This window comes from Electrona antarctica (assembly GCF_951216825.1).
Source record: "Electrona antarctica genome assembly, chromosome: 8".
Taxonomy (NCBI): domain Eukaryota; kingdom Metazoa; phylum Chordata; class Actinopteri; order Myctophiformes; family Myctophidae; genus Electrona; species Electrona antarctica.
The window spans coordinates 20,189,459-20,205,281 of record NC_136789.1 but is presented as its reverse complement, the minus strand read 5'-3'; the positions used below and the strand labels follow the sequence as shown (position 1 = coordinate 20,205,281).

Sequence of the window (15,823 nt, the reverse complement as noted above, 5' to 3'; positions counted from 1 at the left end):
ATTTCAACCTTCAACAACTTCAACCTTCAACCCTACACAACAGCCCTACACAGCCCTACACTTCTGAACACCTCTGAACGCCCAATGCTAACTCTAATCCCAGACTGAATATGTTCCTAACAAAACCACAAAACAACCATTTCTCTCGTGTCCTTGCAATGCCTATTTCTCAATTTCTACTATCCTACCCGTGGGGACATTATTTTATGGTATAGTAAAAATACAGTGGTTCTACAGTGGCCGCTCACCTGTGTACATTCTCAGAGCATGTTTATTTTAACGATCAATCAAATTGATCTTGTTCCACCTCGGATCAATGGAACTTAACGTATTATACTTTAAGTTATTATTTTATTGGTACCACTTTTTATAATTCATGTTGTATTATCATTAAAGACCCTGTAAATAGGAAGTACCATATATAAAGAAGGGCATTTCCTCTTTAAAATCAAAGTGTTTTGTCAAATATCTGTGGCCCAGCCCACATGCCCACAGGTTGAGAGGGAGACGGACCATAACGACATGGTGCTAGAGACACCTGGCTGTGGCAAAACAACAACAAATCTCATGTTTGTGGGGGCAAAAGACTGTCTGTTTCATTGACGACAGCAGCCGCGGACCCCTCCCCTCCCCCCCCCCCCCCCGCCCCACCCCCCCCCTCAGGCAGGAGCTGATGTGCTGCCAGCTGCATGTGTTTTTTCTCCACCCATTGTAACAGCGCCTGGAGCAGCCCAGTCTCATCTGAGCAGCTCCGCTCCCAGCGCTGACATTTAGAAAGGTTGGCTCCCTCTACCTGCTCGCTCTCAGTCGAGCTTCATCTGGCTAATATCACTGCTGTTCCCTCTCCCTCTACCTGCTCGCTCTCAGTCGAGCTTCATCTGGCTAGTATCACTGCTGTTCCCTCTTCCTCTACCTGCTCGCTCTCAGTCCAGCTTCATCTGGCTAGTATCACTGCTGTTCCCTCTCCCTGCTCGCTCTCAGTCCAGCTTCCTCTGGCTAATATCACTGCTGTTCCCTCTCCCTCTACCTGCTCGCTCTCAGTCCAGCTTCCTCTGGCTAGTATCACTGCTGTTCCCTCTCCCTGCTCGCTCTCAGTCCAGCTTCCTCTGGCTAATATCACTGCTGTTCCCTCTCCCTCTACCTGCTCGCTCTCAGTCGAGCTTCATCTGGCTAGTATCACTGCTGTTCCCTCTCCCTCTACCTGCTCGCTCTCAGTCCAGCTTCATCTGGCTAATATCACTGCTGTTCTGGGCCGTTTTATCCATAAGGGATATTTCACTTAAAAAAAGACTTAAAAAGTATACTCTGGCTTTTGTGTACCCCAGACAGTTTTTAAGTTGCTCGATTCAGTATTTATTTTATCAGACAGACACGACCCCTTTGTAACGTCAAACTCCATTTTAACCATGTTAGATTCATCGAAAACACCCGTCCTTGGTTCTAGTGACTCATACAGGCATGTTTTTTTTTCGATAACTTTATTTTATTAAATTATTCTTTCGTTTGCCCCCAAAAAATAGTTTTTAGAATCGTAATATCTCGGATTCTTCTTTTTGTATCAAAACAAGCTTGATTTGCACCTCATTTCTCTAAATGATATGATTGCCGGTTACAAAATGTATGTTTTGGATGAATTAAATGACATTCGCTTTTTGAATGTTATTTTTGATTTATTTGCGTGACGCTGTAGTATATGATCAATCAAACACGTGGCATTATCGTACAGCATGTTATGTTTTCCTCCTCCACTCCCTTGCTTCGGCTCTCGGAACCCCACTGAGCTCATTACACAGGTCTTGGCTCCGAGCGAGCGAGCGTGCGCCTCAGACGAGGTGGCTGGATTTCAGCAGATGGAATTAGTGGGGTGGCCACGGTGCCGTCTGGCCACAGTGCGTCACAATGGGTCCTCGCTGAGGGCAGTGCTAGGTCTGGGCAATATGTTCCATATTATTATCAATATTGTGATATGAGATCTGGTATTGGATATTGGAATAACAATAATATTTTACAGATAGAGCTGTCTTCATCCAGAGTGACAGTATACTGTATAAGCTAAATAGTGCTATATAACTATCTACAAATATAACTATATAACAATAACAAATAGTGCTATATGGTGAAATAACGTCTCAGCTCACTGACATCAGTGATATTTACTGCTGTACATCCACTTGAGTACGATTTTCTAGAAACTCTTTCCTCTCCTTGAATCGTGCAAGACAGAGAGGGACACTACAGCTATAAAAATAACAGCCATTTAGCCAAAGCTCCTTACATAACTACATTGATGATACATTATGCACCACCCATACCCATAGCCTACAGGTGCACCTACTACATCATATCAATATTGTCAGGCAGAAACCTCTTATCTCCATAATTTAACTTTTTTTCGTAAACTAATGCCATCATACTATACTACTACAGCTATATATATATATATATATATATATATATATATATATAACCGACAGAGATATATCAAATTGCCTCAAGAAACAAAAGAAAACAAACACATAGTCAATTCCACACAATAACTGAGAAAACATCAAACCTAACCAAAAATCTATGAATAATAAAAAATTATTCCCCATAAAGATTGAATTAAAGATTAAGTCGTAGCTAGAGATTTTATTTTTTACTGGAACGGTTGTTTTGAAAAGTTTGTTTTTCTCCTGTTTTGAACTCAGTGCGACCCAGAGACGATAATAACTGCTGCTGCCTGGCAGCCAATCACAGCACATGTTCTATAACTGCTGCAATCACAGGTTCAGAGGTGAAGAAGCACAGAGAGGCAGGAGAAGCTGAAAGTAATGGAGGTAAGAGCTGACAGGCCCCCTGGGGACGGCCGAGAGAGATAGAGAGGGGGGGGGGGGGGGGGGGGGGGGGGGAGAGAGAGAGAGAGAGGCCCCTTTTCCACCGGTTCAGTTGTTTTTGGTTCTTCTTTGTTCTCCAACATTGGAACGTTAATTATGAATTGAGTGGGCAAAACCATACCTATATTAGATTGTTATCACCATGAAACTTCCCAAATTGAGTACTTACACGAAGACAATGATTTATTGTATTACAAATTTTACATTTTTAAACATGCAAATGAGGCATTATGTAGGAAAATATGCAAAATAATCAAAAATATGAAAAAGCTACTACTGTGGAAGGGTTATCATGTATTAATTTACCTTGATCCTATAAACAATTAAATATAGGTCTAGTTTTTCCCACCAATTTTGGAGCTCTGGCTCATGGACTAAGAACCAAAAAGAACTGAACCAGTTCCCATTGGGAACCAACCGGTGGAAAAGGGGTCAGAGAGAGAGCGAGAGAGAGAGAGAGAGATAAATGGTCAAGGATGCTATATTATAGCATCATGTTCACAAAGAAGAGATTGAAAGAGAGAGACTGGAGAGAAATGGTCAAGTATGCTATAGCATCATGTTCACGGATAGATAGAAAGGGAAAGAGAGACTGAAATATAGTCAAACATGCTAGCATCAAGTTTACAGAGAGATAGAGAGAATGTGGAAGGAGAGAAAGAATGAGACAGACAGACACACACACACACACACACACACACACACACACACACACACACACACACACACACACACACACACACACACACACACGCACGCACACACGCACACGCACACGCACACGCACACGCACACGCACACACTTATTTTTTTTATCAGAATGTCACTTTTTATTCTGGTTTCCTGCCCTATAGGCTCCCTCCGTTCTGTTCCTTCCCTGCTAGCCATGTACTGAATGTTCTTTAAAGGTCACTGACTCTGGGAGGTCATCCCCGCGGTTTTCATCTTACATCTTCCTGTTTGTTTCAGCTTATCCCTCCAGGTCAGACTGTTGACGTTGTCCTATCATATCAAAGCCGTTCAGGCTGAAGGATGTAGGCTATAGGGCTCATAGGCCCATGGCTGTGAAGCTGTACTTTGTCTCTGCAATAAATCTGGACTCCGAAACCTTCATTCATCTGCCTGTGCCTCCGACTTTCTTCTGAGTATTGTTGCCTAAGTATTTAAGGTCTGTTTATGAGCTATAGGGAGAGGAAAAGCAGTCTCTCTTTGTAGTAAAAACATCCTTTACTCTCTCTCTGATGCATTCCCAACATCTCTCATGTCATTAACTTTGATACGTTTCCCTACAATTTACAATTTACAATTTAGGCATTTAGCAGACGCTCTTAATCCAGAGCGATTTACAATAAGCAAGAACAAAAAGCATGGGAATACATCACATATGTAAAAATGCATTTATCGCGAAACATGCGTAAGCTAAGAACGTGACTAGAACATATCTATATAATGACACTATACATATAAACTATAACTAGAACATATCTATATAATGACACTATACATATAAACTACACATATATGCTATACTATGCTGTACATATATACTATGAAGTGCTATGACTACATACAATGCACTTATTGTGCTGTCTACATGACATGCTATAAGTCTGTTTCATATATAAGTCTAAGAAGTGCTGTCTAAGGGGGGTAGGGTAAGTGCTATGGGCCATGATGGAGTCCCTATTGTTGCAGAATGTTCACTGGCTATTACAACATGCCCCTATTGTTGCAGAATGTTCACTGGCTATTACAACATGCCCCAGAATAGAGACTATTACAACATGCCCCAGAATAGAGACGCCATGGGGTTCAAGTGGTTAAAAAGGAACAAGGGCTGATTTGTCTTTTTACATATCGTCTCTGTCGAGTCTCGGTCTAGAGTCTAGACCCTATTTTGTCTAAAAGTACTAGTGTTACGTTTTCTAATTAAAAAAACAATAAAAGTTGCAGATCATACAAGCCCCTAAGGCGATGCTATACACTCCGGGGTAAGAATTTATGGCTGCCAATGCAACTTGGTCCAATCCTTAATCACATACGGACAAACATCTATGCCGATGCTATCTAACTTGCGGAGGTAGCATGCCTTGTCCACGGGCAACAGATCTTTCAACGTATGGCATTGCAAATACGTTTGATAATCGCTACTCTGCTCAATATTGTTTTGAAAATGCCGCAAATTGCATTGCAGTGAACGAGAGGAAATCACAACTTCCCCCGTTTGTGGCCGGAGTCACAGTTTGAGGCGCTCAAACGCTGTAGTATGTTCAAGTTAGAATGTTTTTTTAAACACAAAAAGTTTGAATATGGAGATAGGACACTTTGTGGAAATAAATACTGTTATTTCTATAGCCTACTTATATCTCTTGACTCACCCTTAATCACACACACACACACACACACACACACACACACACACACACACACACACACACACACACACACACACACACACACACACACACACACACACACACACACACACACACACACACACACACACACACACACACACACACACACACACACACACACCCACACACACACACACACACACACACACACACACACACACACACACTCACACTCACTCACTCACTCCTCCCAAATAAGCATTTCTTTGGTGTTAAGCCTCCATTTATTTAGATGAAAGACTTTGGTCACACCAGTTATTAAAGTTGATGTGTTGCTGTTGAACACCGAGGCTGTTGTGGTGTGTTGTGAAGTGGACACATCAGAGAATTTACCTCCTTCAACGGAAAGTACATTATTCTTTTGTCACGCACCTCCATATTCCTCCATTTTTTATCAATCTGTTATTGAGAGTTCTCTGAGTCTGAGATTTCCTTTTATCTCTTGGTTTCACAGCCTCATTGTAAAAATGCATGCATGCATTGTTAAAAAGCAGGGTTGGGTTTGCTGGGGAGGATGGGGGAGGAAAATGCATGCCACTGCTTCTGATATCAGTTGTCGGGCATATTTCTCCATATTTCTTTTTGTGGTTTTTTTCCATAAATTAACGCCCTACTTGATCACACTACAGTGTCACACAAAAGTAGGAGCAGTAGCAGATCTACAAGTTCGAAACGTGGCGATAAGTGATGCATTTTGAGCTTGTAGATCTGCTATTTTGATATTTTCGATAATTTGAATCATGAAAAGTAACAGTTTTGGACATACAACTCCCTCCTTACTGGCCTACCAGCATGCGTGTGCACTGAAGCATCTCCAAATGATCCAAAATGCCGCAGCTCGCTTGGTATTCAACCAGCCAAAATTCTCACATGTCTCCCCCCTTCTTCGCTCCCTCAATTGGCTCACGGTCCGCACAGAGTACTGTGCTGGCCTTCAAAGCAACCAAAGGTATGGCACCCCCATATCTTGCCAAGTCTGATTGGACCCTAGAAACCCTCCCACGGCACGCGCTCAGATCAGCCAACGCAGGGAAGCTGGAAGTACCTTCACTAAAAATGCTCCACACGCCCCAAACTCTTCTCTCTTCTGGCTCTAAAACTATGGAATGTACTTCCCATTGCAATTAGAACTGCAGACTCACTCCCAATCTTCCGCCGTCGTCTGAAAACTCACCTCTTCAAACTCACCTCTTCAAACTCCATCTTAGCACGTAGCACTTGCCCTAGCCTCAGCGACCTTACAGCCATATGCAAAGGCTAAACTTAGTAACTTACTGTAGATAGCATTTTATGTATACATAGCACTCTATAGTGTATAGTACGTATAGTTTCATAGATATTCCACTGTTAGGTTCTTAGCTTACATACCGTATGATCCATGATGACTATTGTGATGTATTTGATGTATTACCATGTTTTTGTTCTTGCTTACTGTTAATTGCTCTGGTTTAAGAGCATCTGCCAATTCCTTTTGGGGAATGTGGGTATTTATTTCTTATTTTATTCTTTCTCATTTATTGTTATTTTTACCTTGTTACTGTTGGGAATGTTTAAGATCATTTTATTCCACTTTAGCTCATTGGAGTTATTTTTGTTTGTTTGTTTGTATGCAAGTCCTTGTGTGTTACTGTGTTTATCTATTTCAAGCTGATAATTGCCCCTGGAGGGATTAATAAAGTTGTTTGAAGTTAACAAATGAATCAAGGACTGGTGCTGATCTTGTTCCACACCCTGCAGAAGACTCACGATTACTGAGCCATCAACATACTTGACTTCTCTAGTTTTATACTTAGGTAAAATTGGCTAAACATTAGGTAAAAAAAGAACAACATTCAGAGAAGGAAAAAAGATGAACATCTTGTAAAGATCTATGAATAATTACCCATTCAGCAAAAATGGATGAATGTTCCATTAGTCGAAAATAGACTAACACTGGCCAAAATAGCTGATCTACAAGTACATACACAATACGATCAGCTATTTTCACTATTTGATGTACAACAAAATATATACTGTCGGGTTTAAGTGCTAAAGTACACTTGTATATAGTCTGGGCCGGGTGAAAACCCAAACTGTTACTTCAGGAATCATTTTGCTCAAACTGCTCAACCGCAAGCTGAAAAACACGTCGCTTCGCTTATTGTTTCTAAAGTGTAGTTGTTGCTGATTTGGACTATCTTCCTAATGTTGTTTAAACCAGTGGCTCCGAAACAATTTCATGTCAAGGACCCCCGCATTAATATGTAGCCTATTTGTCTGTGGACCCCCATCTTAAAATATGTTGTGCCAGGGACCCCCGTCCAAGATTTGAGTTGATAAAATGTTTCAAAAAAGTATTTCTATAAAGGGAAAATATTAGATCTACAAGCAACACGTCGCAATGCAACACGTTGTGAACTCAAATAGCATGTATATTAGTTTCATGTGTTCTTGTGCTCATGTGGCCTTGTTGCTTCTTTTGGGCTTGTTTTAATAGATGTGGTTGCTTTATTCCTCTCGCAAAATGTGGCAACACTGCATATCGTCTTTGTTGGGGGAAAACTCATTATGTCCAAAACTGTTACATTTCATGATTTCAATTAAAAAAGCAAAAGTAGCAGCAAGCTCACAATGCACCAAAAGCTTACGGATCTGCTACTTTTGATGTGTTTGTGTGGCGCTGTAGTTTGATCTAGTAGGACTTTATTTTACGACGACAACGAGATATAGGAGGTTTCTGCCCGACAGAGATTTAAACACAAATCACTTGCCTGCAGCCAGCCACCTTTCTAAACCCTAGAAAGCTCATCATTAAAATCAAAGTTGTCAAACCTCCAGTAGAATTTGGTTATAAGCCTTCGGGCCAATTCGGTACCAGGCTTCTCTGTAACACTCTCCTTTGTTCTGCATCCCAACCCTGGAACTGATTCCATTCCAAACCATCCATGTTAAACACCCATTATCCAGATCACGCTCCTGCTCTACTTTTAGGCCTGATCGTAGCTACCTTAACTGCTCCTTTAACACGTTTATGTGCCTTATTATCTCCCTCATAACGAGACCTGTTCTTCTGATTAATGGGCATGTTTAAGTGATTTGATAATCCAGGGCTTATTATTGTATTGTAACGAGTGAGCATTTCAGGTGTAGCAGTAGCCCTGCCTGAAGGAGATTGCATGACCGTATCAATTCCATGAGGAACAATCTAACATTATGTGGTTTTGTTATTGCTATTTTTGTTTTTTCATGTCATATGAAAGCAGAACCTACTAGCAAAAGATATATTGAGAGAGTATGAGATATTGGTTAATTAGACTGAGTGAATATATTTATAGCTTATAGAACTGAAGTGAAATAAAAAACCTTAACCAGAGAAATCACCACTTGAATGGCTCACATTCAGAGATAGTACTATATGCTCTCTACTAATCTAGCTATCCCATCATGCATAGCAGGATCTTGTGAAGCGTATTGCAAAAATTGGTATTGGCGTATTGGTAAGATTAATATCAAATATCTAAATACTGAATCAAGCAACTTCAAAACTGTCTAGGGTGCTCACAGAAGCCAGAGTAGATGCTAAAATCACCCTAAAAATGTTTGAAAGTGAAATATCCCTTTAACTAGTGGCAACACAACCATTTCAGTGCCTATAACCCCATCATAAGAGTGACCTTTTTACTTCCACAGACTCACACATACTTAATCATGCTTTCAGTATCGAGTCCCATGGTTCTCCATGTTGCAGAAACATCTCTGCCTCTGCGCTGCCTCAGAATCCTGCCAAACCCATCACGAGAGTGACCTTCTACTTCCTTAGTTTCATGTCATCGTGTTTCCAATATCCAGTCCCATGGTTTTCCATTTAGAATCTTGCAATCTGTGCTGCCTTTCAAACATATTCTCGTGTTGTTTCCATGTGGAGAGATACTCATTGCAGGATAATGGCAGCGTGTTCCTCCCTTGTTGTTTGTTCACCACAGCATTGATGTTTACTCGGCTCACTCTGATCTCGCACTTGTAAGTAACTTAGAGCGTCTGCTAAAATTGTACATTGCATTTCTCTTTCCCTTCTGCTCTTCTTATACTCTACTTATACTACTTATACCTCTATCATCTTCGCATGGGAAAAAAATACACACACACACACACACACACACACACACACACACACACACACACACACACACACACACACACACACATATATATTTGTTTCATTTAAAAAAAAAATCATCCACTTCCCTTTATACCTGTAAACTTGCGACAAGAAACGCTGATCCTGATTCTTGTGCTCGTAATCAAGCTTCCGCAGATGTCTCTAGCTAGCTCTCCCATCAGAAGAAAGAAAGCTTACATCCTCGCGTTCCGTACTGCAGTACCTTGTCTCCAGTACGATGAACGTAGGAGTAACATTGAGCCATTAGGGTGTGTAGAGTTAGTCCAATGTCCCAATAAACCAACATTACTAACCCTAACCCTAACCGCATGGGGAAGCCACGGCAGAGTCTTAACCGGCCACGCATGTCGGACTATTGGTACGTCGGACTAACGTATGCCCCCCAGCCATTACGTGGCTCATTCGAGTTTGGCGTGGGAACGAAACGAATGCTGGACGTTTTAGGTTTCACATGAACCAGTTCCTTAAGTTGAGAAAGAATCTTCTGCACACATACTGGTGTGGAGAGGAATCATTTTGCCTGTCTCCTCCTCGCCTTTGTTCACTCCCACCACTCCACAGCTTTTCAAATCTCTTGCCGCAATTCTCCATGCCTTTCTAAATCTTTTTTTAATCCCCAATTTAGTTATTACAGTATTACAGTATATGGCAATTGATTCGTCCCCATGCACACATTACTGTGTGTTGTCACTGCTATTGTCCTGCCTACTGGCTCACCTGCCAGTGAGGAGCCCCCACCGGGAGGACGTGGAGCCCTCGCCCGATCCTCACGCCCAACACTCCCCCAGTACCAGTTGCCACCCCCAGCCCGTAGGAGAACGTGTAGTGATAAATATCAACCTAGCCGCCCGGCTTCCCTCCCTCGAACACGCAGTGAATTCGGACCACCAGAATTCGGATCCGTGGTGGTGGACAGCTACTGTACCACTGCGCCACCCGAGCGCTTCCACCTCCACATTCTTTGAGGTCCCACTTCACTCTATTATTAGATGTATTTTAAGCATCTTAATCCAATGTATTCGTCACAACTGCTAACAACTGATCACGACAGCAGGCAATACAATTGGGGTCCAACTGTTTAAAAAGAAAGCATTCAGCGCGGTATGAGGCTCGGCACCTCACCTCACCTCGCTAGCTAGCAGGAGAGACAAAGATAAGCGGAAAATCTGTTTAACCCATTGAGACCTGGAACGCATCCATGTCACGTTAGCGTTTAACCACATTAACCATTAACCCATTTTGGGCGGGAACCCCTTTTGGTGTTTTAAACATTATGTTATAATTTAGCTATTGAAAAATAGCAGATCTACAAGCTCATAGCGCGCCACCGAGTGGCGCGCTATGAACTTGTAGGTCTGCTATTTTTGAAAAATCGTTAAAATGTGCCTCAAATCTTTCCGAAAATTGTCATGATTTAGAAAACTTTTTTTTTTTTAATTTCGACGTCAGGCCTGAATGGGTTAATTCGTGAGCACATTGAAACCGCGGATAATAGGGCTGCCGTCGCCAGACATCTCTGACTGTGAATGCACAACACAGGATAATAATGTGTGAATGCACAACACAGGATAATAATGTGTGTACGTCTCTGACTGTGAATGCACAACACAGGATAATAATGTGTGTACGTCTCTGACTGTGAATGCACAACACAGGATAATAATGTGTGTACGCCAACACATTCTCAACAGACTGTCAAAGTGACACGTACGGATGCTAAACCCCTACCTAGGTCTCTAATAAGTCTCACCAAATCTCTCTGGTTATAAGAACATCCTAAATGCTAAATGTGTCACCATGTAAATGTCTTTTAATTGCACTGTGTCTGCCGTTCAGCATCCTGTTTCATGTCATTAGCATTCCGTTACATCCCTCCATCCGCTAGTTGTTATTTATAGCTTAGCACACATGCAAAAGAGAATATGCACGCACGCGCAAACACACACACGCACGCACGCACTGCAGAGACTCACACAGCTTGATAACACGCACACATGCTCTCAGATCACGACGGACAAAGAGAGACACCCGTTGTTTTTTTGGTCTCTGTTTTTCCGAAAAACACACGTGCAGACACACATGCACACATACACCCACACACAGTAGTAAATGTGTCATTATAATGTACAGTACTGTATGGAACATGCAAACTATTCTTATTGTTACAAATGCCCCCCACCCCACACACACACAGGCAGTGTGTATCCAGATCGTAAATAAACACAAAAAACAATAAACCTAGACACAATCACACTCACAATAACACACACACCCTTGACACAAATATATACACACACACACACCCTTGACACCCACATAAACAAAAACACAGACACCAGTGACGCACGTGTGCACGCGCACATGCGCACACGCACAAACACCCTTGACACCCACACCAGAAATAATACAGTCACCCTTGATATACAGTACACACACACACACACAGACACATGGTACACACACAGACCTTGGCAGGGGTGTGTATCCAGATGGCAGCGTTGAAGAGCACGTGGTCACAGAGCTGTTTGAGCAGCGGCGCGCCGTGTGGCAGACCGTCAAGGTACTTGGCGAAGGACAGGAACTGTTCCAGGACCGCTCTGGTGATGTGGACCCGTGAAGACTGCACACACGCACGCGCACACACACACGCACACGCCACAACACAACACAACACAACACAACACAACACAACACAACACAACACTGTAATGCACTGGTTCTCAAACTTTTTCAAGTCAAGGACCACCCAAATCGATTTGTACTTGTACTGTGCCGAGAGACGTATAAAACAAAAACTAGCTTTAGCATCATTTTGCAACATAGCTAGTATCTATTTAAACAACGTTGCTGTCGAGCAGAAACCTCTTTTCTCCATATTCATACGTTATTGCGGTTTTTCATAAATTAACGCCTTACTTGATCGCACTACAGCGTTACACACAAGCACCATAAGAAGCAGATTTGATACTTGTGATACTTTTCAATTTTCAAGTAACGGTTTTGGACATATGAAGTTTCCACCCGACATACTGTAGACGATAACATACTCAGCATCTGTGATCAAGTAAACAATATCTGCTGTGTATGAACTCATAAAAATAAACAACATAGGTATATAAATAACAGCATCTGTCAACAAGTAAACAATACAATCATTTACAATACAACAGCCAACAAGTGATGCAAAGGCTCGCATGGTATCTTCAGCCGATTCCGTCGTTCTTCCAGGTCCTTGGAAACACACCCAGCCACTAGTTTTATAGTTTTACTGAGGTTAGGTAAAGTTTTACTGAGGTTAGGGTTAGGTTTAGGCTGCCAATCACAGCGACTGGCCAATCACAGCGCACCGTCTACTCGAACACGCTGAAGATCCCATGCCCACGATGCAAAGACATCTGTTACATCACCTGTTGACACTCACGTGTGTCTCATTTGTGGTGGGTTTCGTATATATATGGTACGCACCGAGAATCTGCTCAGAGTGCCGTGTCAGTACGCTCCATTCAGTGACTTCAGTTTGATTTAGGAACAGTCACTTAAAAACAACACACCTTGCCATGTGGAATAAACTGTTTACTGGCAGCCAAATGACTGGCAGTAAAACACTCGCCTTGCCTCGTTAAGCATGCATTTAGCCTCGACTGGTAGGCATTTCGTTTCTTCCACGATTGTTGTTTTCATCAGTGTTCCGAGTCAACGCACTGTCACTCTGTACAACCCTGCTTCAGTCAGTGCATTTTTTAGGGCACTGAATTTTCAAACAACTGTACACCAGGCTGTACTGAATATACCAACGACCAGAGAGCACGCACACCAGTGCATATTTCCGTCTCAGCAACAAATAATCTCATAATTATAATAATAATGATGATTGTGATTCTGATTTGACACACACACTGACCTTCTCCAGCAGGTACCCAATCACCAGGAATCCCTTCCCTCCAAGCATCTGTTCCTGCATGGCCACTGAGCTCTTCAGCAGCTCCACCAGGAACGCCAGCAGGGTAGCACTGCAACACACACACACGCACACGCACACGCACACACACGCACACGCACACACACACACACACACACACACACACACACACACACACACACACACACACAGCTTTACAAACCCAATACTGTAATTCTCTCGCATCTCTGAACTCGTCTTTTCTCTCTCCATCCCTCATCCTCTCTTGTTCTCCTCTTATGTCTCTCTCTCTCTCTCTCTCTCTCTCTCTCTCTCTCTCTCATGGCGCTCTCCTCTTATGTCTCTCTCTCTCTCTCTCTCTCTCTCTCTCATGGCGCTCTCCTCTTATGTCTCTCTCTCTCTCTCTCTCTCTCTCTCTCTCTCTCTCTCTCTCATGGCGCTGTGTTCACACTGGCAGATGTAAAAACAAAATGTACCAAAGAAAATACATAGCTACGCAGCACATCTGTCACTTTGTAGAGTCGTATCTGATGTTGAAAGCAGCTCAACTTATTTGTAGCTTGGTGGCTTTGTAGCTTTTGTAGCAGCTGCAAGCGCTGGCTGCGTCTTTGTGCCTTCATGACGCTGGCTTCCATGGAAAACGATAGAAAACGATGGTATACTATCTTTGTAGCTGCCAGTGTGAATGCAGCACCTCTTTCTCTCTCTCTCTCTCTCTTTCCCTCTTGCCCCCTCTCCAGGGTGGTCATCCCAGGGGATGGCACTAACTAGAGTTCACTAGATTTTCTCCACCTATTAATCTTTTTTTGAAACTCTCTCTCTCTCTCTCTCTCTCTCTCTCTCTCTCTCTCTCTCTCTCTCTCTCTCTCTCTCTCTCTCTCTCTCTCTCTCTCTCTCTCTCTCTCTCTCTCTCTCTCTCTGTGGTTGCTGTGTTGAGTTGGTGCAGTGGTTGCTGTCTCTCTCTCTCTCTCTCTCTCTCTCTCTCTCTCTCTCTCTCTCTCTCTCTCTCTCTCTCTCTCTCTCTCTCTCTCTCTCTCTCTCTCTCTCTCTCTCTCTCTCTCTCTCTCTCTCTCTCTCTCTCTCTCTCTCTCTCTCTCTCTCTCTCTCTCAGGGAATGAATAGGGATGGACAGAGCCCTGACGCCAATCTATGCTTCATATATCTATGCTCAATTATGCTCAATAAATATATATTCTAAATTCACTCTAAGAGTTGTCTGACTGAACTCTCTCTGTGGTTGGTGTGTTGGGTTGGTGCGGTGGTTGCTGTCTCTCTGGTTGGTGTGGTGGTTGTGTGGTGCAGTGGTTGGTGTGGTGGTTGTGTGGTGCAGTGGTTGGTGTGGTGGTTGTGTGGTGCAGTGGTTGGTGTGGTGTGGTGCAGTGGTTGTGTGGTGCAGTGGTTGGTGTGGTGCAGTGGTTGGTGTGGTGGTTGTGTGGTGCAGTGGTTGGTGTGGTGCAGTGGTTGGTGTGGTGTGGTGTGGTGCAGTGGTTGGTGTGGTGGTTGTGTGGTGCAGTGGTTGGTGTGGTGTGGTGCAGTGGTTGGTGTGGTGGTTGTGTGGTGCAGTGGTTGGTGTGGTGTAGTGTGGTGCAGTGGTGTGGTGTGGTGCAGTGGTTGGTGTGGTGTGGTGTGGTGCAGTGGTTGGTGTGGTGGTTGTGTGGTGCAGTGGTTGGTGTGGTGTGGTGCAGTGGTTGGTGTGGTGGTTGTGTGGTGCAGTGGTTGGTGTGGTGTAGTGTGGTGCAGTGGTGTGGTGTGGTGCAGTGGTTGGTGTGGTGTAGTGTGGTGCAGTGGTGTGGTGCAGTGGTTGGTGTGGTGTAGTGTAGTGTGGTGCAGTGGTGTGGTGCAGTGGTTGGTGTGGTGTAGTGTAGTGTGGTGCAGTGGTGTGGTGTGGTGCAGTGGTTGGTGTGGTGTGGTGTAGTGTGGTGCAGTGGTGTGGTGTGGTGTGGTGGCTGCTGGTTGCTCACCAGACAGAGGTGTCCACAGAGCTGTCGTTGAGTTGTCTGTAGTCCAGCTGGGAGAAGAGAGGAAACAGGACCTGGATTCCTCCTATGGAGTGGATGGCACTGTGAATGGAGTGGGTGACGATGGCCTTCACATCCTGAGGAGAAATAACACACAGAAGTCTCACGTATAGCCAGACAACTATTCCACAATCGCTGAATGCTACTGTATATAGAATCTGGAAACACAACTCCCAAAATCCGAGAGAGGAGTCATCGGTTTGTAATTTCTGTTCTTTAAAAAAAACCAAACCTGTTATCGGGTATAGGACCACTGCTGGTTGAAAAGTGCTATTGAATGAAGATTGCAGATGATTGCAGACGATAGTCTGTCCAAACGTGCTCTCTGCAATGCATTAGCTCAGCAGTAGACATTTTGGAATTATGAATTGCAGCTCTGACATTAAGTTCACTTTAATTGTTAGTTGTGTGTGTGTGTGTGTGTGTGTGTGTGT

At 43.3% G+C, this 15,823-nt stretch overlaps 1 protein-coding gene across 1 annotated transcript in view; it reads right to left on the bottom strand.

Moving 5' to 3' along the window:
• The window catches only part of LOC306928655 (neurobeachin-like), a gene marked incomplete at its 5' end in the record, with an annotated part of 211,871 nt that overhangs the window by 90,705 nt on the left and 105,343 nt on the right, over positions 1–15,823 (bottom strand). Inside the window, 3 exons of the mRNA XM_079508925.1 lie at positions 11,920–12,072; positions 13,354–13,462; positions 15,333–15,466. Coding sequence (XP_079365051.1) covers positions 11,920–12,072; positions 13,354–13,462; positions 15,333–15,466 — 396 coding nt within the window. The remainder of the gene's footprint in view (positions 1–11,919; positions 12,073–13,353; positions 13,463–15,332; positions 15,467–15,823) is intronic.